The sequence below is a fragment of the Hoplias malabaricus genome, chromosome X2 (genome assembly GCF_029633855.1).
Source record: "Hoplias malabaricus isolate fHopMal1 chromosome X2, fHopMal1.hap1, whole genome shotgun sequence".
In the NCBI taxonomy this organism is placed as follows: Eukaryota; Metazoa; Chordata; class Actinopteri; order Characiformes; family Erythrinidae; genus Hoplias; species Hoplias malabaricus.
In genome coordinates this window covers 26,129,392-26,151,172 of record NC_089819.1, presented here as the reverse complement: position 1 = coordinate 26,151,172, position 21,781 = coordinate 26,129,392, and the positions used below count along the sequence as shown (strand labels likewise).

The following is a 21,781-nucleotide window of genomic DNA, read 5'->3' as shown; positions in this document are numbered from 1 at the left end:
AGCAGCACCTGTGGCATTTACTCAGGATAGAGAAACAACACAAATAAGTCACCAGACGTAACAACACATACTGGCCATTTTATAATTCAGTACAGTAAATATTACAGATCACTCCTTTAATGTACATTAACGTACAGAGACTTTATTCAGAATTATTCTGGCGTGTTTCTATTGGGCCGTTCCTAATGAATTCTCACAATTCAAATGTTGAGAAAATATATTAAAAATACAGATAAAGGTTGATTTTGGACAGTGTATATATATGAATATTCTAACATCATTCCTTACAGGATTTCATTTCAATAGAAAAATACCTGGAAATATATCTGTTTACATTTAAAAACCCTTACCTTTCTTTTTCTGCACAAGTGCTGGGGAAGACCTTATTGTTCCAAATCATGTTTGTGCTGTAGATTTTACTGTAGAGAGATAAAGATAAATTCATAATTTTAAAAACTGTAAAACATTGAAACACATTTAGTTAACGTAGATAAAGAAGAAGTGACAGAATCAGAGGGAGAGAAGCTGGACACTCACCTCCACTGCAACACAATCAGGGTCCAAATGCCAGTAAGAGGTAAAACGCCCTCTAGGCGTAGGCGGGGACTGTGATATCACACACAATGTTCACACACACACACACACACACACACATATATATGTTTTTTTACATAAAATGTTTTTATATATACACATGTTTAATATGGAAGTGTAATTACTATTTATTCATAAAGATAAAGATTTTTTTTAAAATCTTACATGTATTTGACAATTTCTTAAACCAGAAATTGTATATATTTCTTTAAAGTAAAAAATATTGTAAAATAAACGCACACCTTTCACTCACCTGTGTTTCAGACACAGCCACTATCTCAATTACATTTACAGGTGCCCCCTGTGCATGCGCATGTTTAAACATTTTTTCAACAGATCCGTCAGCGTCAATCGATACACGACCGTCTCACACTCTGTAACTCTGAAAATAACCGCTTTCAAAAACGTCCGATTTTGAATTCAACAAACCCTATGTATTTAATGAATAGGCTGTTTGTTAAATGTGGGTTATGATCAGGGTTAAACCTTTTGTTGGTCTTTCAGTTAGCATACCAGGTTAGAGTAAAGTTACCTCAGAGTTTAAATGTCTTCCCCGTTCCCTAGCAAACAACAAATAAAAAACACCCACTGAAACACAACCACAAAGTAATGTAAGTTGGAGCTTGACCTTTAGACTAAGTTAAATGATATCATTAACACATAACCTATGTGTTAGGAGGAGGCTCAGAAACCTCCTCAGCTCCCCATCATATGGGGTTCCACAGGGCTCAGTTTTAGGACCCCTCCTTTTCTCACTTTATCTGCTCCCAATGAGCTCTATCTTGAGAAAACATGGCTTCACATTCCATTGTTGAGTCTTTTGCTTGGTTTTATTTGAGTGATTTATTTCTCTTTATTGGTTATTTATTTGTTTTACAACCATCTTTGTACAGCACTTTGTTTCAGCTGTTGTTGTTTTTAAAGTGCTCTATAAATAAAGTTGAGTTGAGTGTTTTCACATTTTTAAAGTCGTGTTAGTAAGATGTAAATATGCAATAGTTCATATACACACATGTATACACACACTGTGTGAACTTTCAATAATGAACCAATTGAAATGTTCCAAATTTATTTGCCATAAAATATTGTTATTTTGAGTTCCATTAAAAGTTATTAATGTGCGCAAATTTTGTCATTGTACAACGTACAATGAAATGTGTCTTCTGCATGTAACCCATCTGTGGCAGTGAACACACACACACTAGAGCACTAGGGACTGTGAACACACACCCAGAGCGGGGGGCAGTTCAAGGACACTTCAGCCATTCACTCCCACTGCACCCAATTTTCCTGTCGTGGGATTCAAACCAAAGACCTTTCAGTCCTAAGCCTTCTTCTCTAAACGGTAGGCCACGGTTTCCCACATAAGTACATATAAACATATATAATTACCTGAAGTGCTTGTCAAAACTAGGATTTCAGCAATTAAAGTTAGTAGTTTCACACTGTAATATTCCATGAAAAAGATGGTTATTGTACCATGAATTTTTGTTTATTAAACATATTGAAAATAACGCAACCCAATGGGGAATCTCACACTTTGCTTTCCTCCTGGATTGCCTAGAAGACATGGCATTTGGTGCTAGACCCAGTGGAGAACATGGCAAAGAAAAGTCTGATATCTCCAATTCCTATCCATGAAAAAACTGAAATCAGTAGTGGTATTTATTACGGTGGATATTCCAAACAGATTTTTGTGACTTTTCAACGGATTGAACCTTAGTCGTGACATACACAAGTAACCCTTCTGCTCGCTAAACATGTTAAACTAAAATACCCATGAAGACGGGTTAGGGTGTTAAGTAATGCAAATTGCAAAATGCAAATACACGTGGCATAACAGTGAGTGGTAAATTGACACAAAATTTTACTCGTGTGTTCTTCATTTCATATTGTTTTGTTTTTTTTTATTTATTTTTAAATCTCGTTGACACTGTAAGGCTTTTGTTAAAACTGTATTACATGAGCACACAGGGTCCTTCTGAGGTGTGTGTGTGTGTGTGTTTGGATGTATGGTGGGTGTTAGTGATGTAAAAGACTGTAGTTGATCTGCGATTCATACGGATTAACGTGTGCGTTCATCTGAAGAATCTGTGGTGCGTATTCACTAGTGATACGTGAAGCAGTAAGTGGTGGTACGCCAGGTGCCCTCGTAAAAATGACTACTTAATTAAAACGATGATTACTGAAAATCTGAAACTGAAACATGCTCATGTGTAAACTACATAATATTTCATGGTTTTCATTAATTAAATTTGTATAAATGTAGTTTGTTTAAATAAAATACAGCACGGGCTACGAAGAAACGGTATTCAGTACGTCTGTAAGATAGGGGGCGGTGCAGCGTTCCCCCTGCTTTCTATTTCCAGGGAGGGTACGCGATCTACCAGTATTTTGCACAATCCATGAAAAGAAAGTCCAGTTTCAGCTTCCTACTGAATGTAAGCAAAGGCTAGAGACAAGACGTGAGTAATTCGGATTTCATTACAAAAACAGCAAAGTGGAAACGAGACAAACAGAGACCCACCCCACGAAATACTCCAAAGCCCAGAAGGACTAAATCTAGAGGCATAAATAGAGAGAACACGTAGCTGAAATAAAACGACGTGGCCGATCTTGGTATCGTTAGAGTCCTAAAGCACTGTTTAACAGCGCCTACACCTACAAGCGCCGAGAGCCGCTGTGACCTGCTCCACCTCTAGTCTGTTTTTATTTCTTTCAAAAATGCTAATTCCCCCAAAATTCTATATGTTCTCATAAATGTATAATTGTGTTTAAACATTCAGCTTAAGCCTAATTATTTATATTCGCTCTATAATTTTTAGATATTATTTTAGCGCAACTTTGTGGAATGCATGCAGTTTACAAATATTCAAGAAAGACATCTCCAAAGTCTCTCGTTGTCTTTGAATTAGTGATGGGAATTTCGGCTCTTTTTGGGGAGCCGGCTCTTTTGGCTCAGCTCTTCATAAAGAGCCGGCTCTTTCGGCTCCTAAATGGCTCTTTGTTTTACCACATTTTTCCACTGGTACAGAACAATATTACCTACATTTTACATGACTGTATGGACAAAACATTATTTTTCAATATTAAAAATAATAAATAGTATTGCAATGGCCATTTGTTTTTAATGCTGTCTTGTAATAACTCACTGATTGCACTCACACATTCAATTGTATAAATAACTGGATTTTTATTTAAACACCTTAATAAAAATCACTTGTAAACTCTGAAGTATAGCCAGTGGAACCCAAAAGGTAGGTATTACAAAATAGCTTATTAAATTAAAATAATCATCCATTTCTGGATAATAAAATAAACAAATACTCTGCAAAGTGCAAAACAGCAGCATTCAACTTTAGTGATTAAAAAAACCACAACTGTCAACAAACATTTAACTGATTTAACATTTTCTTCAACTATTTTTTGAAAGGCAGATTGGCATTCAGGAAAACCAAGTGTCTCAGCTTGGAGGGGTTGATCCGGTTTCTTCTCTCTGTCCTTATCTGCCCAGTTTTTGAAAATACTGCTTCTTTTCCTTTCAGTCATTTTTCTCCCTTCGGCTCTCCCTCTTCACTTTCCTCCTGTTTGCCACCCCACCCCTCCCCTCCCTGCTTGGTGGTATAACCCTTCGCTGATTGGTACCTTTGCTTGTTGTTCTCTGATTGGTTGAATGACTATGGAATCAGATTTGTGCCAGAAAGAATCGCACAAAAAAAATCATCTTGAGATAATGCGTGCTCTCTGAGTTTTGTGCGCCAGCTGCACGAGTTTTGTGCGCATGCAAAAGCGGAATCCCAAAGCCGAATACACACGCTTCCTGCACTCAGAGTCGTGAACAACGTTCAGGGCACTAAGTTGTCACTCAAAAACTCATTAGCCAATGGGAAGGCACCAATGAGAAGTCCCGCCCACGCGAGAGCTTTGTGCCAAAACTGCTCGCAAAACTCAGGGATCTGGCGCACAAAACTCAGAGAGCACGCGCAGAACTCAGAGCTCACGCACTAAAACCATGGAGCACAAAGGTCAGAGCTGGATATTTTGTTTGAAAATTATAAGTTTTACGTTTGAGATGAATTTTTTTGTGCGATTCTTTTTGGCACAAATCTGATTCCATAATATGTCAAGCCTTAGAAAAAATGGCTCGGTCTTAGACGGGAACCGGCTCTCATCGTTCACTTACAAGAGCCGGCTCTTTGAACCGGTTCGTTCGCGACCGACACATCACTACTTTGAATAGTGTGTTGGTGTGCTTTTCCAGGGATGTCAGAAACATTTTCAATTTGAAATACGATGTAACTTTGTCAGTAACGGGTATTAACAGTTATTTTGTAATGTGTAATTGGCCAGTGGACATGGGTTACGTTTAAAACGTTACTGTATATAACCCTACCTTGATATACCAGAGCTAACTGACCAGAGACAAAAACATAGTCAAACACACATGTAATAGCCAAAATATTGATTAAATTGGTTTTGTCCATAATCAAATTAATGTTCAGAGAAGTGTTTCGCGTACTTTGTGATACAGAGTTTGTGAGGGTCATTTTATCGGCTGAAGAGTCTCTTAAAAAACGCCTCAAACGCAGCTCGCGGCACCAGCTCCCTGACGAGTAACGGCACAGGTTTAACCACGCGCATGCGCAGGGGCATTCAGCAATCCTCCTATTGCCGTAATTTAATTGAGACAACCCTATATATATATATATATATATATATATATATATATATATATATACTCACTCACACACACACACCTGTCCAAGAGCTAAAATAAAGTTTTATTAATGTTAGAAAAGCTTGAAATTTGAGCATATACTATCATTGGTTTGGGTTGTTTATTCACCAGTATTTTTCAGATAATGTTTTAAAAGTTCACAAATATTGATCCAGGAACTATATATAAATGAATATATTATGATAATGTTATGCTTTTTGGTGGATAAATAGGATGACAGCCATGAGACAGCCTACATTTTGCCCAATATTCTGTGCAAGCAGGAAGCAAGGCCTGAGGATATTTGTAAACATTTGCAGAGAAAACATTTAGATGGACATCTGCATTATGTGTGTGTGTATATATATATATATATAATGCATATGTTGTCCATCTAATTGTTTACAGTTGCCCCATTCACAACCTTTAAATGAATGTTGATTCAGTGCTATTTCAACACAAACCGATGCTTATGAGGCAAGTTTAAATAAAGGTTGTATAGATAGATAGATACTTTATTGATCCCCAGGGGAAATTCAAGAAGGTTTTTTTTTAAAAGGTTTTTTCCCATCATCAATGTAAAAACGATGTAATAGAACCATATTTCAGCGCTTATTCGATGTTCTTTGCTATCTGGGTATTTTACTCACCTTTCAAGTGCATCAAAGTGCACAAATTAGGGAATGACTTAAAGCATGATTTGGGACAGGGCCCAGAATAAATATCCATATTGTTTTAATTACCATCAAAATATATGTGCATTTGTGTATCTTTACATATTTATTGGGACAGTTCACTGGTGTCAAACTAAATCCACGTGGGCCGGTGTGTGGATGAAGGTTTTCTTTCCTCAGCAGAAGACACTTCATTACACCCGGTTTTTTTTTTGTTTATTTATTTATTTTTTTAATCAAAGGACCTAATCAAGGGATCTTAAATTTTAGTAGGGCTTCTGCTTGTTTAAAGAGACAACCTGAACCCACACTGACCTTTTGTGGATTTAGTTGGACACCACTGGGGTAGTTTTAATGCTAGGCAGCTAAAGAGTTAAACAAGGTTAACTCCCTTCTCGTCGATAGAAATCCCGCGAATTCACACTTAATCCGGATTGAGGCGGTTTGTCGCCTGAGAACGACGAGAGCTCATGTTAATTTCAACATTTACACAAGTTTAACCAACTATATCCAGCATTCTGAAGCTTATGTGCGTTATCTTCCTGTTTTCGAAAGTAATAGCGTTACTAGTATGTGACGGTTAACCGAGGTTAAAGCTGTTCTGTTTGAACAAGTAGGGAAAACTTCTCGTCGTGTTTTTAGTCAAAAAAGGCGCGAAAATTAGCCTCAGTTTTAGGCCAGGCTTTTTATTCTAAGGAATTAAAATGTATATCGCTGTCAGGAGATGAACTTAAATGGTTTGGGGTGTTTATGTTGAATGTTAATGCTAAATCAAGCCGTTTTTCATTTATAGTTATCGTTCCACCTTAAATGGTTTAGTGATAGCTGCTCCGCTCTGGCGCCTCAGGCAGCATTTAAGGGGGAACGATAATATTAATACATATGTTGGGTTTTTATGTTTCTAATCTTTTCTCTTTGGGCTATTTTACTCTTAAACCAAAGGTAAAAATAGACCTAAAACGAGTAATTTAAAACTAAATTAGTCCTTGTTAAAGTGAGTAGACAAAGCAAGGCATGTTTGTTTATAGCAAATCAGAGTAATTTACAGAATTCTAAGAAAAAAACCTTATGAATACATTTTAATACGTCATTTCAAAAGGTATGTTTTTATTTATTTTATTTTTATTTTATGAGCCAAAAACAGTGATATTCAGTGTAACTTGACTCTATTCCGACATTTGTCTCTGTTTGTTACTGTGGCTTTAACCCTGTTTATGCAAATGAGCTCAGTTGTGAAACGCACCTTATAACGTCAGCGGGCAGGGCCTAGCGCTGGTGGCTGAATCTCTGAGTGCTGTGTATAATCTCACTCTTCTGGTCCTCTTGTGTTTCCCTGTGTCAGATTAAAGAGCACAGTCCGCAAAAATGGATCCTGATAAACCTGGAGCTGCGGGGGCGCCATGGCCCCAGGCCAGAGGTCGATGCTTTCCTGCCGTTCAGACTCCTCTGTTTCGAGGTCGAGGTTTATCCCTCAGTCCCAAAGAGCTGGACACAGGAAGAGGAAGTGGCGCTGAAGTCCCAGCTTTAGCGCTCGGCAGAGGGACGCCACGCTCAGCTACTGAGCCTCAGGTGCAGAGCACCAGGGTTATTACATTACTCACATCTCAGAATAGCACTTTCACCAAGAGGTTCTTTAGTCTCTGATTATAGGTGTGTATTTTCAGTGGTGGACAAGATTGGAGTCCCCTCCCCCAGATGTTGCAAAAAAATGTATATGCTCTAAGCAGGGGGGAAAAGTTAGAGAGTGAAAAACAGTGATGGAAAGGGTTTTTTTTTTCTTTTTTCAAATAAACAATGATGTCAGTGATGTCTCTTTAGGACCACCCTGTTTCCATACCGCTTCTTAATTTAGTACATCAGTAAACATTACAGACCACACAGCCTTCGCTTGCCCACCCCCCCCCCCAACAGAATTCTAAGAAAAAAACCTTATGAATACATTTTAATACGTCATTTCAAAAGGTATGTTTTTATTTATTTTATTATTATTATTATTTTATGAGCCAAAAACAGTGATATTCAGTGTAACTTGACTCTATTCCGACATCTGTCTCTGTTTGTTACTGTGGCTTTAACCCTGTTTATGCAAATGAGCTGATGGAAAGGGTTTTTTTTTTTTTTTTTTTCAAATAAACAATGATGACAGTGATGTCTCTTTAGGACCACCCTGTTTCCATTACAGACCACACAGCCTTCGCTTGCCCCCCCCCCCCCCCCCCACTCCATCTTCACATGCAGCAAACACACAATTCTGTAACAACATTGTCTACTCTCGCAGTGTTTCTACAAATCTGTTCAGTCAGAGAGCGGAATAATGATGTGGACTATTAGCAGGTGAAATGACAGTGTGGATCAGCACCGTTCAGTCTCCTGGACCAGGTTTAACCGTGACCTGCTCAGTGAGGTTTTGTCAGTGTTAGTGTGGGGGTTTGTTTTTTAGGTTTTTATTAATTTATTTATTCATTGATTTTTTTTTAAATAAATCACACACCAGCATTTACCGAAGCAAGCCCGTGATGTTTAATTTAAGATAAAAATATTGGTGTGTTTACTAGTAAACAGGAAATGATGTAATTTGTTTTTCATGCATTTATTCCACAAAAGAACAAACACCGTTTGGTGGTAAATAATTCAGTAATCGGCTATAAAAAGTCTTCTGTGATCAGTGCGATGGTTAATTAAAGGAACGGTCTGTCATTTTTTTTAATAACAAATGTACGAATACAACAGAGAATAGTGTTGTGACAATTTGGCTGTGTCCTAAGGAACCCCTTTTAAAGCCAGTGATCATTTATCAGTTTAAAGATCAATAACAGAGAGAGACACGTGTAAAAGACGCTTTAGTAACATGTTACAAATTTGAATTCCACAGATGAACATACGTTATACTTATGATTTACAGGTGGGTGTCGCAAGGGGCGTTCGGACCCCAGTGGAAGAACCGAGGTTAGGACGAGCCGGAGGACTCCAGCTCTCTCCTCCTGATCGTCCTCTCGGAACAGGAAGAGGAGTGCCCGTGTGTGTGGAACCTCCAGCAGAACCAGCACCCCCTCACACTGAGCCGTTAGCTGCTCTACAGGAGGAGAGACAGGACAAGTCCCCTCCCAAAGTCCAGGTGAGTGTGTACTCCCATTAATAGTAAGGGAGAAATATACAGTCACTATATTGAACAGGTTCTGGGTTCTGTTTTAGATTAAATGCCTGCCCTGTGTTCACACTAGAGGCGATGCTCATGGCGACCTGTGTGTGGCTTGTCCGTGTTTAGATAGTCGTGATACATAAATATTACAGCAGGTGACGAGCTGTGTCGTCTTATTAGAGTTTTTTCAATTCCACATTAAATAGTGTGCCAGCTTCATGCGACATCATTTAAGGTGGAACGGAATATTCAGCTGGGAATCTGCTAGACAAGACACCACCACATCCGCCTTATCATCTTGACTGTTAAAGGCGGAGGAGAAAGTTGGAATAAGTAGCACAAACAGCCTTGTACTGTTTACCCTTTAAGGTGGAATGGTAATTTTAAAATAAGCTGCTAACTGTACTTTACTAAGGTCACCCTTTTATGGGAAACAGTTAAGGTGGAATGGAAAATTAGTGAGAAACCAATTCAGAAGTTTTTTATATTGATCTTAATTTTGTTTATATTCTTTATTTGTAATAATTATAATGGATTATTACTTGAGGATCAGTCATGACCTCTTTCACCTCTTTACTGTGTGTGTGTGTGTGTGTGTGTGATATGTGTTTATTTAGGCTGATATCTCAGGTCCTGGATCATCTTTAGTGTCGATGTTCAGAGGGATGGGTATTGATCCTGCCAAAACCTGGGGCAGAGGAGCAGCCCCTGTCGGTAGGTAGTTACAGACACAGAAATAAATCTCAGATATACATTTATTTTAAAATATAAATGTATGATTTCTTGAGCTTTGATTCCCAACGCGAGCAAGCATGGCAGCAGTTACAAGGTTGTTGCACTCTTGTGCACCACCCCCCGGTCACAAACAAGTACCAGTGTATAAACCCAGTGTGATGTCGGTTTGTGCACTGATCTCCACACCACACTCACTGCTGCTGTAGAGTCGCACATTCCACCTCAGAGCGTGTTGTGGAGGGAGTTTGAACTGTGTCCCTTCCAAAAAGATGGCACAATGTTAAAAGTTTCTACAAAATCCTCAGGAAAATGTATTTTAACGATTGAATTTAAGGAGAGGAATGCTCTGTTTGTATGTTCTCCTGAAGGGTGCCGAATGCCTATCGCTGACATGTGCTTTCTTCTTTTTTGAAGGACAAGGTTCAGCAGGTGATTTTTCAAGTTATCACCCCCCTGTTTTTGCCATCGGAGAGAAACCTGTCCCTGAGAGTGTGACGCTGCGAGGAACCAGGTAAAATCCAGCACTGCTAATGTATAATACATTAAACTAATCATCTGTTTTAATAATAATACATTATACTTACATCTTTCCAAGAACTCAAAGACACTTACAGGTTTTCAGAGCAGAAGAAAACAGTAAAGAAAGACATGAGAAAATGTTCAATGTTTCAAGTCTCTTTTAAAGCAGCAGTAACAATGTGCTGTAAATGAGATGTAATTAAGTAAATTCTGTAAAAGTTTAGATGATAAATGTTTGCCCTGTTTTCATTACATTTCACTGACATTTCCAGAAATCCTAGAGTGACAGGGGATCTGTCTAAAATTCGTCCACAGCCTTTGTGTGAATTTTACATTCCACCTTAACCAGCTGCTTGTATGAATTTTCTGTTCTGAAGATTAACAAATGAATGTTTACATTTCTCTTTGCGATTATATAAGTCCTGACTGATGTCTCCTGATGGACTCCTTTGTTGCAGCTTGTGTTCACTCCTCAAGTTCTAAAGCTTGGACAGTAAATATACACAATAACCGATATATTAAACACAGCCTGGTTCCTACGCTGCTTATTTGACTTTCCTCTTCCACCTGAAATGGTGCAGCAGGTACAACACCTTCAGGTAAAAATGTAGTGAATATAAAACCACCTCAGTCTTCAGCACCTCTGTGTCTTGTTGGTCTCAACTTTCATCATCTTTTTGGTGGAGAGATGGAGCACTGATGGTATTCTTTTCTAAAAGGAGCGCGAGTGTGTGTATCCTGCAGCTCGTCTCAGACTCGGAGAGGCCTGGGCCCGTTCCCAAACGGGTTTACATTACGTTACTCTAACTGCTTTACTCTGTTTATCTGTAAACATTGCTAACTAAAGGGCAGCCGTTGTTTTCCATCTGTTGTTTGTTCTGCTCCTCATTAGAGACAGCTGTAGTAAACAGGTTTATTATCAGTATGTCTGTGGTTTAGTCTCCAGAAAATGTAATCCCTCAACAACGTTCATGCTGCTTTTATCTGAAAATCTGATTCATCTGTTTTGGACGGCGCTCATTATCCCTCCGGACCGAATGTGATTCAGAGTTAGGAAACGGCTCTGTGGGTTGTTATTTATTTCTTGTGTCATTACAGGAACACTGCTCCTCCAAAATGTGGAAAATCAGGAATCTGTGCTGTGTTAATTCTCCTGAAGCTTTATTTAACAACAGAATCACAAAGTAAACATTTCCCGTCGTTCCCGAATTGGTTGTCGTGAAGAGGAGAATCAGATGACGATGACCACGGACTGTGGAGCAGCTGGAATCTCGTATTGAGAGAAAACTCCACTCACAAACCTGCAGCGCTGAGTCTCCTCAGTTCCCAAACGCTCCCACAGCGTCAGTAAAGGAAAGGGGATGGAGCTCAGCGCCAAACTCGCCTCCGTCTCCACTTTTCTGGAGCGAGCTGCAGGCGTCAGACTCTAACTGTGTTTATATTTACAGAGTACAGTCGAGAGGCTCAGAGACAACGCTGGAAATGTGTTTTTTGGGATTTAGTCGTTAACTAAAGCTTCAGGAGAATGAACTCAGCACAAATTTCTGATTTTACTGAGATTCAGTGTCACACTTAAGGGTGGGTGATATGGCTCTAAAAGAAAATCATGATATTTCAGGGTATTTTGGTGATTTGAAAAAAAATATTTAAATGCTCAAATAAATATTGATACAATGCTTGGAAAAATGGATCATTTAATATGTATTAATAATGGTTTAATTTAATAGTTTTAGTTTACTACAAATGTAATGTTTACAAACATTTAGGAGTGGGGAAAAAATGTGTAAACAACTGTAACGTCCCAAGATTCTCATTTTGTACAATATATATACAAATAAAACATTAGTTTTAATACAAAAGTTAGAATATCACTATCATCATGAGATAGGTGGGGGTTTTCTTAAAAAAAAAATAATAATGTTTTGATTTTTATAAACGATAACGATATTATTGTATACAATACGGCAGAGCCTTAGTCTCACACTTATGAAATTGTGTAAATGTAAATAATTGTGAAGTTATGTATCAACATGTCATTTGCTAATTTTCCCTCTTGATCAAAGTATCTGTTTGTCTTGAAGTGTAAAGAAATGATAAATTATATAAAGTAAAACAGTCTGATAGGCTGTGTTGGTGGCCAGTGCAGGTTAAGTGTCATCTTATTGGCCAGTATTTGTTCTCCGCCTCCTGGTGCATAGTGATGTCATAAACAAGACAGAGAAGGTGTGGTTTATATTTTTATATTGATATTTAAATTATAAATATTTTAAATGTTTCAGTTTTGTGGGCCGCGGTCTGATCGGCACTGGACGCTCTGCCCCATCCCATGTTGGAGTTGGAAGAGGTCCATCCATGTCCCCTGACCCCTCCTCCATGTTCTCGCTCACCTGTACAGGTACGGCCGAGTGATTAATCATTTTAGATCAGAATCATCTGGGGCTCTTTTTTTCATTTAATTTAGTTTTCTTTAACTGTCAGTTTCATCGAGGACAGTATAAATTACACGTTTCAGTGTTGAGTAAAGTTTTCCTCTTCTCTGTGCCCACAGGTGTGCTTCCTATGTCTGCAGGTGCTCAGGTGACCCCAGCGATATCGCAGCCTAAAGCAGAGCTAAAGTTAGAGGCGACTCGGTGAGAAAGTAGATTAGAATTAAAGTTTTTTCCTTTTTTTTTTTTTTTACACACTTCTAAACAGAGTAGGACCGTCTTATTTCACTTATTTTAGAAGTTCACTGTTCCTCCAGCAGCAGGCGCTGAAACCTGCTCTCTCTCAGAAACGGGTTTTTATCGTCAGCACGTGTCGGTGTGTGCTGTCGGGCTGTGCTCAGCTGAACTGCACAGCGCCGAAAACCCTTCACTCGACTTTGTGCTCACAGATATGAGGCTCCACACAGCCTGACAGTACACCCCCCCTCTAAGACACAGGGATGTTGCTTTGGCCTGATTGGACCGTGTAGTGCAGGTGCCACTTTTAATTTGTTAAAGCCAGTTCAGCATTTCTCACACAATGCCATAATCCTCAGGCATTTTTTTCACTACTATCTATTGAAATATCCATCAAAATTTCCATATTTCTCAAACTCATGGATGCTTTAGACATGGAAGCGTCAAAGCCCCGACTTGGTTTTGGCTGAGATTTTTTATTTTGATTCATCGGGCATTGGGTTGTGTTGCAAAGTTTAGAGGCTAACACCGCTTCCTTATGTACTTCAGAACAAAAGGGTTTGATTCCCTGCTCCTGTAAGCATAATGCCCCACGGTGTGGACCGTGAGCCTCTGTGGATGGGTCAGTTCGGTTCAGGTTTCCTGCTCTTGTTTCTGTAGGGAACCTCTGAAGAAAATAGGAACGAAGGGGAACCCCATTGCCATCGGATCCAACTACATCCCCATTCTCTGCAGAAACGAGGCCGTCTACCAGTACCACGTCACCTTCACGTACGTTGGGTTTCAGTGGGTCGTAACAAGTGAAGTCAAATTAAATGTACTCTGTAATTGTGTGATATGAGGTGATCGTCCCCTAGAGGATCGTACGCTGTTTTAAATTGTGAATCCAGATCAGAGTGTATCAGTGTCATGCGTATGATATATCTCTCATTTCTCATTCTGAGGTTACTCTAAAAACACTGTTTATGTATTTTCTACAGCAGTTTTAATGTTTTAGAAGTTTTGAGTGAAACATTTCCACGGTTTTTAGGGAGAGAGAATTTTGATTGGTTTGAGCATGTTTTTTTTTATTTGCTAAATATTTAGCCAAAGAAAAACAAGGATCTAAAAAATATTTTAATTGTTAACATTCTTATAGCATTTTCACACTCTGTTAAAGGCACAGTAAGATGTGATTTCACAGATTTGTTTCCCGTTACGAAACAGGCATTTATTCTGACACCTAGTGGCTAGGATGTGTCAGAGATTCCGTGTAGGGGACCCACTCTGGAGGATGTACAGGCTGCTCCAGGGGCGACTGGAGAATCAAACCGCTCAGTCGTCCCTGAAGGAGCCTTTTTATCCTCCATAGAGTGGGTCCCCCACATGGGGGCTGCCGTGGTAAAACACACGAATTAGCACAGAATCTCTGACACATCCAGGCCACTAGGTGTCAAAATTAATGGTCGTAATAGGAAACAACTGCTCCCTCAGCTGTCCACCTGTATTCAGCCTCGTCAACATGATCCTGAATGAAGCCTAAATCACACTACAGTAACCTACTCACAACGAAGCGTGGAGAAGCTACAGTTCATTTTGTCAGATTTATACCTGGATTTAGACCAGACCACCTCCGTGAAGCTCTGGTTCACTCGTGTACTCTGTGCACAGCTGGGAAAGTCTAAAAAGCTCAGCACGGATTAATGAACTAAAACGACACCTAGGAACTCCAAACGTCTGTCAGCTACTGATTGTACGTGATGTCAGCTGCTGAAACAATGAACCTGTGACAAATGGAAGTTTTATGTTAAGCTTTTACACTTCCCTTTTTAAACCCATTATAAAGAGGGTTTAAAAAACACCCAGGAAACACCAACCTTCTCTAAGTGATAATGACTGAAACAATGGACCTCTGACTCAAATGGAAATAAATTTAAGCTGTTTCCTTATAATGGGTTTAACAGGAAGAAAAAAGCTTAACTGAACATTTATTACTTTCCGCTGAGTCACGTTGTTTGATTAGAGAGCCCTTATTATCAGCGGTAAGTATCAGAGGTGTGGTGTTCCTGTGTCGTTCAGTATGTTAAGTGTGTTAGACTCCTGCACGGCTGACTCCCGGAGACGGAGCGGCACAGTCTCTCGCACATCAGAATGAGCTGTGAATGTGCAGAGTGCTGCCAAAGGCACGTTTGCTTCTTTTTACGTTTTATTCACTCCTCTTTCTGAACTCCTGAAGATCACAGAACTGACTCAGACATTCAGCTTTATTCCAGCAGTAAATGCACGTCTGATGAGTGTATCACATGGGAACTAAGGCGCGATTGGAGCCAGAAACGCAGAACGTCATACGCGGCGTCACACTTAAGAACGGGTTGTAATATGGGGGCTGGTGTCAGATGTAATTTATGTCACTGATATTCCAGTGGGTAACTGGGCTCTTGGTGGCATAGTTGATGTTATTAATGATGGTGATTATGTTAATGGTGTTGACGTTATTAATGACGTTGCTGTTGATGGTGGTGTTCAGTCCGAACGTGGAGTCCATGAGTATGCGGTTTGGGATGATGAAGGACCATCGCTCTGTCACTGGGGAAGTGGTGGCCTTCGACGGCTCCATCCTCTATCTCCCGAAACAGCTCGACCAGGTGAGTGTGTGTGTGTGAGAGAGTGTGTCTGCACAGCATTGGAAGCTAATGATATTTTCATAGGCCTTTTCAGTAGACGGTTGTACTTGCTGTTTAATTTGCTGTGTTTCAGCTGCAAAGGAATAAATAATAATGCAGTGTAAAATTAAAACTGCGTTTGTAAGGGACGTATTTTACACTCTGTTTTTATTTATATTTAAAAAAAAAAAATTCTCTCCTCGTGATGCACTTATCCCAAGATCTGGGGTGGAGTCTTTGTGCAGAAGTTATTTAATTTCCCTGTCCCTGCAGTGACCCTCCATACCATGGGCCATGGCCTTATTTATATTTATTAATTAACTCTTTTCTTTGTTTTGTGTGTGGGTGTGTGTTTTCCAGGTCATCCACCTGAAGTCCGAGAGGAGGACGGATAATCAGAAAATCGACGTTAAAGTCCAAATGACCAAAATCCTGCCCCCCCACTCGGACCTGTGTATCCCGTTCTATAACGTGGTCCTGCGCAGGTCGGTGTTCATCATCACAGCACTGGGAGGGGGTTGATTGGCTGGATTTATCCTGGCTTTTAATAAAGGGGGAGGAGCCTGCCATAGTTTGACAGATGAATAGGGAAAACTGTTTAAGAAGGTCCTACCTCTTGTAAGAAGAGCCACTCAGAAATCTGGCCTTTTTTGTCTCCAGTCTCTGTGCTAATGCTGCTGATGTGACAGATCTGGACAGTGTGTGTTCTCCTCTGGAGCATTGAGCTGGTCAGAGCTGTGTGAACACGTTGGTCATTGTCACATGTCTCAGCGTGAGGCGATGGGTAACGGGGAGAATATTCGGCAAAACCTGAGGATAAACGATAAGAAGGAAGCACTGCTTCAGAAATATAAAAAATTCATGGTGCTTTCCACGTGGTGGTTTTGGTCCATATTGTGAAGGAAGGGGGCGCTGTGCTCTGAGTTTTGTGTCTGTGAAGAGTCCTGGGCGATAAAACGATCTCGATTTGTTTGACGACTGCGTGAACCTGAGATATTCTCGTGCTTGTGTGTGTTAAATATATATTGAATATGTTAAAGTCTCCTGTTCCCTCTGTGTTGGGGATGTATTTTGTCTGGAATGGCGCCCCCTGTGAGATCACGAGCACAGAGAACTTCCCTCGCGCACAGGGAGAACCCACTGGGTTATACTTCACTCTGTGTATTTTTCTAAAGGGAAATGTTTCCCCGTTTGCGAGAGCGCTGTTTTTTTAATTGAATCCAAAGCCGTAGATCAGGCTGCTGCTCTTAAATAAACACGGCCAATTAATCCTCCCACGCACCGATCTGTTCCTGCCGTGCTCACAGTGATTCCGGGTCGGCTCCGGACCCAGCGCCTCCGTCAACTGGACAAACAACGAATGAATGAACGTGTGAAACTGAAACGGTTGTAGCTTTCCCACTGTTACAAGCCTCTACTGGGTTAAGTGCAGTGTGTTTACACTTCAGCACCTGGGAGTGTTCATTTATTCATTCATTTATTATTTTAAACTCTTCTTAATCTTTTACTTCTTTCTGCTTCTTTAAACACTTGAGGTGGTGATGCCCTGAATGTTTTCATGACACAACACACATATATGTATATACACACACACACTTTAAATGTTTCGTGTGTTCAGGCTACATTTTCAGAAGGATGCCCTGTGTCATAGTGCACGTGAGTTCATGTGTGTGAGAGTGTGAGTGCTTAAGGCCCAGTGTTGGAGTGTGTTGTTGGTGTGTAGCTGGGGCTGTGTGTTTTTCGCTCCGTGGCGGTGAAGGATGAGCTCCGCGGTTGTGTTGCGGAGTTGCGTGTTTCCATGGTGACGGCATTAGGATGGAGTTAAACCCCTGGGAGAGAGAGATGACGGTGCTGCTGCTTTCAGGAGTTCGCAGGGTTTTATGTTGAGTTTTTTGGCCCAGTTTCAGTTGCTGAAGCTGCTCCGTCGCCCTCGCAAACACGACTCCGCGCTGCTTTTATATTCTTTGAGGGAATTGGAAGCTCGCTCTCTTTTCTCTAGTTTCTCTCTCTTTATTTCTCCAAGGCCAAGACTGACACAGCTTTGTGCTGAGGAGGGAGAGGTGGCAGGGATATATGATGACCATTGATGGCTGGGGACAATACTGTAACAAAACCACAACTTATGTCATTCTTGTGTGATGTGAGCGGTTATTCAGTGCTGACAATATACGTGTGAGGCTTAGAAAAGATTATTAAACACACACACACCCCAAAACACACACACGGACGAGCGTAAAGATCTGAGCCACATTGAAAAGCAGGGTCCGGCAGTAACGATTGCACGAATGCCCTGGGCAAGTAAAAGGTGACGTCGGGACAGACTCATGGAAAATCCTTTGCTCAGATGCTGCGCAGCGCCCAAAGAAACCCACAGCTGTCAGTATTTTCTCCTTTTAGATAATACACGGGTGATGATACTGTTTAATTTAATGTAGTTTCAGTGGATTATGACCTTTTATTTCAGAACGAGCAGAAAACAGCACGAGGAGCAGCTGAGGATTCCTGGAGTTAGCTGTAAATTTAGTTCCAAAGCAATTACTCTCTAGTTCCTAAGGCTACTGCAACATTATAAAGTGTGAACAGAACTCTGCAGAATGAGAATCTGAGCTGAGCTCCATGTCACAGAAGAGTGAGGAGAGGGGGGTAATCTCTGATTGTGGAACTCTTCTGAAGGAGAATGAGGCTCTAAATGTAACTAAAGTCCAGCAGCTCCTCTGATATCACTGCAGACTGGTGCAGAGCTGCTACAGAGCGGCGCTAGTCGCCTGGGAATGAAGCGCTGCTCTGTTTTATTTGGGTTCTGATGAAGTATCGGTCTTGAAGGTTGTCCCGTTTTTTAGGGGGAGGTTTAACAACTGCACCCTGTAACTCAGCTCCAAGTGGTTGGAGGACTCTCTTGGTGCTTTTCCACTGCATGGGTCCGACTCGGCTCGCTTAAACCTGGTCTGTTTTCCACTCCCACAGCTCCCCCACGAAATGGAGCCGGTGACATCACAAAACCCTGTGTCTAACAAGAATATCTGACTTTGAAGTCCACAACAACCTCGAAAAATCCCTAAAATCATGCGATGTTTACTCGTTGTGTGGCATGTTGTTGGGTTTTGGACTGAACATGGCTACGCCCCCTGTTCTCAGATCAGTTTTACTTGCTGCACGTTTGGCTTTCGTTGGAAATTTCCGTTGGCCACCAGCTCAGGAGCACACACACCTCTTCAACTCTTCAAGGTAAAGTTACGAGCTGCTGCTGAGAGTCGGATAAAAACTAATGTGAACACTGCTGTAACTTCAGAGATTTTACAAGCGGTTAGTTTGAGCTGGAGCTCTGTGTTTCCTGGTGATTGACAGGTCTCTGGCCAATCAGAGCTCTGCAGGGTTTACACCTCACATTTAGTACCTACTCAGCTGGCAAGTAACTGTCTCTCTGTCTCCGTCTGTCTGTCTGCCTCTGTCTCTCTCTCTCTCTCTCTCTCTCTCTCACACAGAGTGATGAAGATCTTGGGGCTGAAGCTGGTGGGAAGGAATCACTACGATCCAAACAGTGCCGTCATCCTCGGGAAGCACAGGTATTTACCTCGTTCTCCGCTTCCGACTTTTCACGCTCTGAAACAGCCTCTACACTGACACCTCCTGGCCTGGGTGTGTCAGAGAAGCTGTTAAACCTGGTTCTTCATTTCCTGTGAGTTATGATTAATGGGAGAAAGGAAATCACTTTCTAAAGTGTATTACAGATTAAAGTATCAAGCGTTTAAATAGTTTTTATGAAAGGCGCTGATTTGATCAGGATGGAGTTAAAATGTTGGTCTGAATCACGGCTCTTTGTTTTCAGAGAGTTCTGGTCTGGCTGTGAACGCAGGTGTGTGTCTGTTTTTCAGGATACAGGTGTGGCCAGGTTACTCCACCTGTATCAAACACACAGACGGAGGACTGTACCTCGGGGTGGACGTCACACACAAGGTTCTGCGCAACGACTCGGTTCTAGACGTCATGTGAGTGTCTGCGTTGTTCAGTTTTCTCTGTGTGCTCTGGTTTTGTACAGATTCTAAGGAGGTGTTGGAGGTTTTTTTTTTATTGATGTTTTTTAAACATATCACTCCCGTCGAGTTCAGACGGTAGATTACCTTTTATTAATGCTGAAACATGAATTAAATTAACTCTCTCTCTCTCTCTCTCTCAAACTGTCAATCAGTAAAAGAGATTCTAATATAAGAATCATAAACTATGCTGAAATATAAATGTATTAATTAATAGTAGTCTCAGGTTTGTCATTAATATCTCCCTCCCACATATAAAAGTTCTAGTGCTAATTTACATTTTAATATTCATTAGTAATCGTTATTAACATTTGTTTGTGTTATTTATTAATTTGTAATTATTAATTGCTTGACGGCAGTGATAGATACGCACACTGTCTGCCTCATCTCTGTCAGAACCCAGTCGAGTGAAGGGTTTTGGGAGTGTGTGCGCTGCGCAAGAGGAGTCCAGAGGCTGGTGCTGGAGGAACAGAAAAGTTTGAAAACGAATTGAAACTAGTCGGTTCTGTGGCATTTAGAGGCACAGCGAGCGAGGTTCTGTAGCGTGAAGCCTGGTCGTTTGCGGAAAATGGCTTCTGAACGGCCACAACAGGGCAGCTTTTACGTTATTTGTTCATTATTTTTAGCGCATTAACTGTTGTTGACTCATTAAAACAAGGTGAACACGAGGCCAAATACAATAAATAACTCTACACCGCTGGCGACTCAATAAAACTCATTAATCTATTATTGTAATTAATGTACAGGTCTACGGCGTTTTCAGAGTTCCATCCCTGGCCTCTGTGGCAATAATTAGGAGTATCCTGAGTGGCAGTCAAGCCCTCCAATCAGAAATGACCTCTTGTGAGTGTGGTTTTTGATTGGCTGATACTCAGGCAGTTGTAATGGGTGTGGAGAGAGAGCGCTGGTCAGAGGTATATCTATGTAGTACTCTTCTCTAATGAGTGTTCTTTGATTTAACAGAATTATTTTAAAGACTACCTACCCGCTCGTTTAAACCCACAGCGCCCCCTCCCTGTGGTTGTATTTAATGAACATATATCAGCATATTTTGTGTTGTTCAGACACAGACCACACACAAATACCACCCTCATTCTGACACGTTTGTGCAGCAGGTAGTGTCTCTCTCACAGCTCCAGGGTCCTGGAGGCTGTGGGTTCGAGTCCTGCTCCGGGTGACTGTCTGTGAGGAGTGTGGTGTGTTCTCTCTGTGTCTGTGTGGGTTTCCTCCGGGTGACTGTCTGAGGAGGGTGGTGTGTTCTCCCTGTGTCTGCGTGGGTTTCCTCCAGGTAACTGTGAGGAGTGTGGTGTGTTCTCCCTGTCTGTGTGTGTAGGAACGTGATCTACCAGCAGAGTCGGGAGAGTTTCCAGGATGAATGCACTAAGGAGCTGGTCGGCTCCATTGTCATCACTCGCTACAACAACCGCACTTACCGCATCGACGACATCGAGTGGAGCAAGTCCCCCCGAGACACCTTCTGCTTGACCGACGGGTCCCATACCACCTTCATCGACTACTACAGGTCCAAACACACACACACAGACAGACCTGCCTATTCATACGTTCCACTCTTTCAGATGCTCTGACCAAACCAATCTACAGTTATCCACTTTCCCCCTGTTCTTCAGCGCTCAGGACCCCCACAGAGCAGGTCTGATGTGGTGGTGGATCATTCTCAGCGCTGCAGTGACACTGACGTGGTGTGTTGTGCTAGTGGGAGTGGTCTCGCTCCTGTGTGTTATGTGTGTGTGTGTGTGTATTACAGGAAGAACTATGGCATCCATGTTAAAGAGATGGACCAGCCCATGCTCATCCACCGGCCCAAAGAGACATCCAAACCCGGGGGCAAGGTGGGGACCTTCTGCTCGCCCGTCTCACCTAACTCTCCTCCTTCGCCTAGTCTCGCCTAGCTCTCCTCCTTCGCCTGTCTTCACCACACTGTCTCACCTGTCTTTGTAGTTGTTGTTTAAAGCAGTTTCTGAAGCGCTGCTCGGTTGAGAGTTCTGAGAATAAAAAGCGTCTGAAGCCAGAGCAGAGTCTCTGTTTCAGATCTACTTCTTACACCAC

At 41.2% G+C, this 21,781-nt stretch overlaps 1 protein-coding gene across 6 annotated transcripts in view; it reads left to right on the top strand.

Moving 5' to 3' along the window:
* The first annotated feature begins 3,041 nt into the window (after positions 1-3,041).
* LOC136676339 (piwi-like protein 2) overlaps positions 3,042-21,781 on the top strand; it is a 35,365-nt gene continuing 16,625 nt past the window's right edge. For 3 of the 6 annotated variants that reach the window (XM_066653266.1, XM_066653268.1, XM_066653263.1), the window contains exons 1-14: positions 6,377-6,514; positions 7,328-7,554; positions 8,888-9,100; positions 9,742-9,838; positions 10,274-10,370; positions 12,658-12,773; positions 12,927-13,008; positions 13,702-13,812; positions 15,548-15,665; positions 16,044-16,168; positions 19,166-19,246; positions 19,556-19,669; positions 21,048-21,236; positions 21,480-21,564. In XM_066653266.1, coding sequence (XP_066509363.1) covers positions 7,351-7,554; positions 8,888-9,100; positions 9,742-9,838; positions 10,274-10,370; positions 12,658-12,773; positions 12,927-13,008; positions 13,702-13,812; positions 15,548-15,665; positions 16,044-16,168; positions 19,166-19,246; positions 19,556-19,669; positions 21,048-21,236; positions 21,480-21,564 — 1,632 coding nt within the window. In that variant the 5' untranslated portion in view covers positions 6,377-6,514; positions 7,328-7,350. Of the gene's footprint in view, positions 3,060-4,601; positions 4,620-6,376; positions 6,515-7,327; positions 7,555-8,887; positions 9,101-9,741; positions 9,839-10,273; positions 10,371-12,657; positions 12,774-12,926; positions 13,009-13,701; positions 13,813-15,547; positions 15,666-16,043; positions 16,169-19,165; positions 19,247-19,555; positions 19,670-21,047; positions 21,237-21,479; positions 21,565-21,781 lie in introns of those variants that run through there. The other 3 variants (XM_066653265.1, XM_066653264.1, XM_066653267.1) reach the window with 3 other exon arrangements.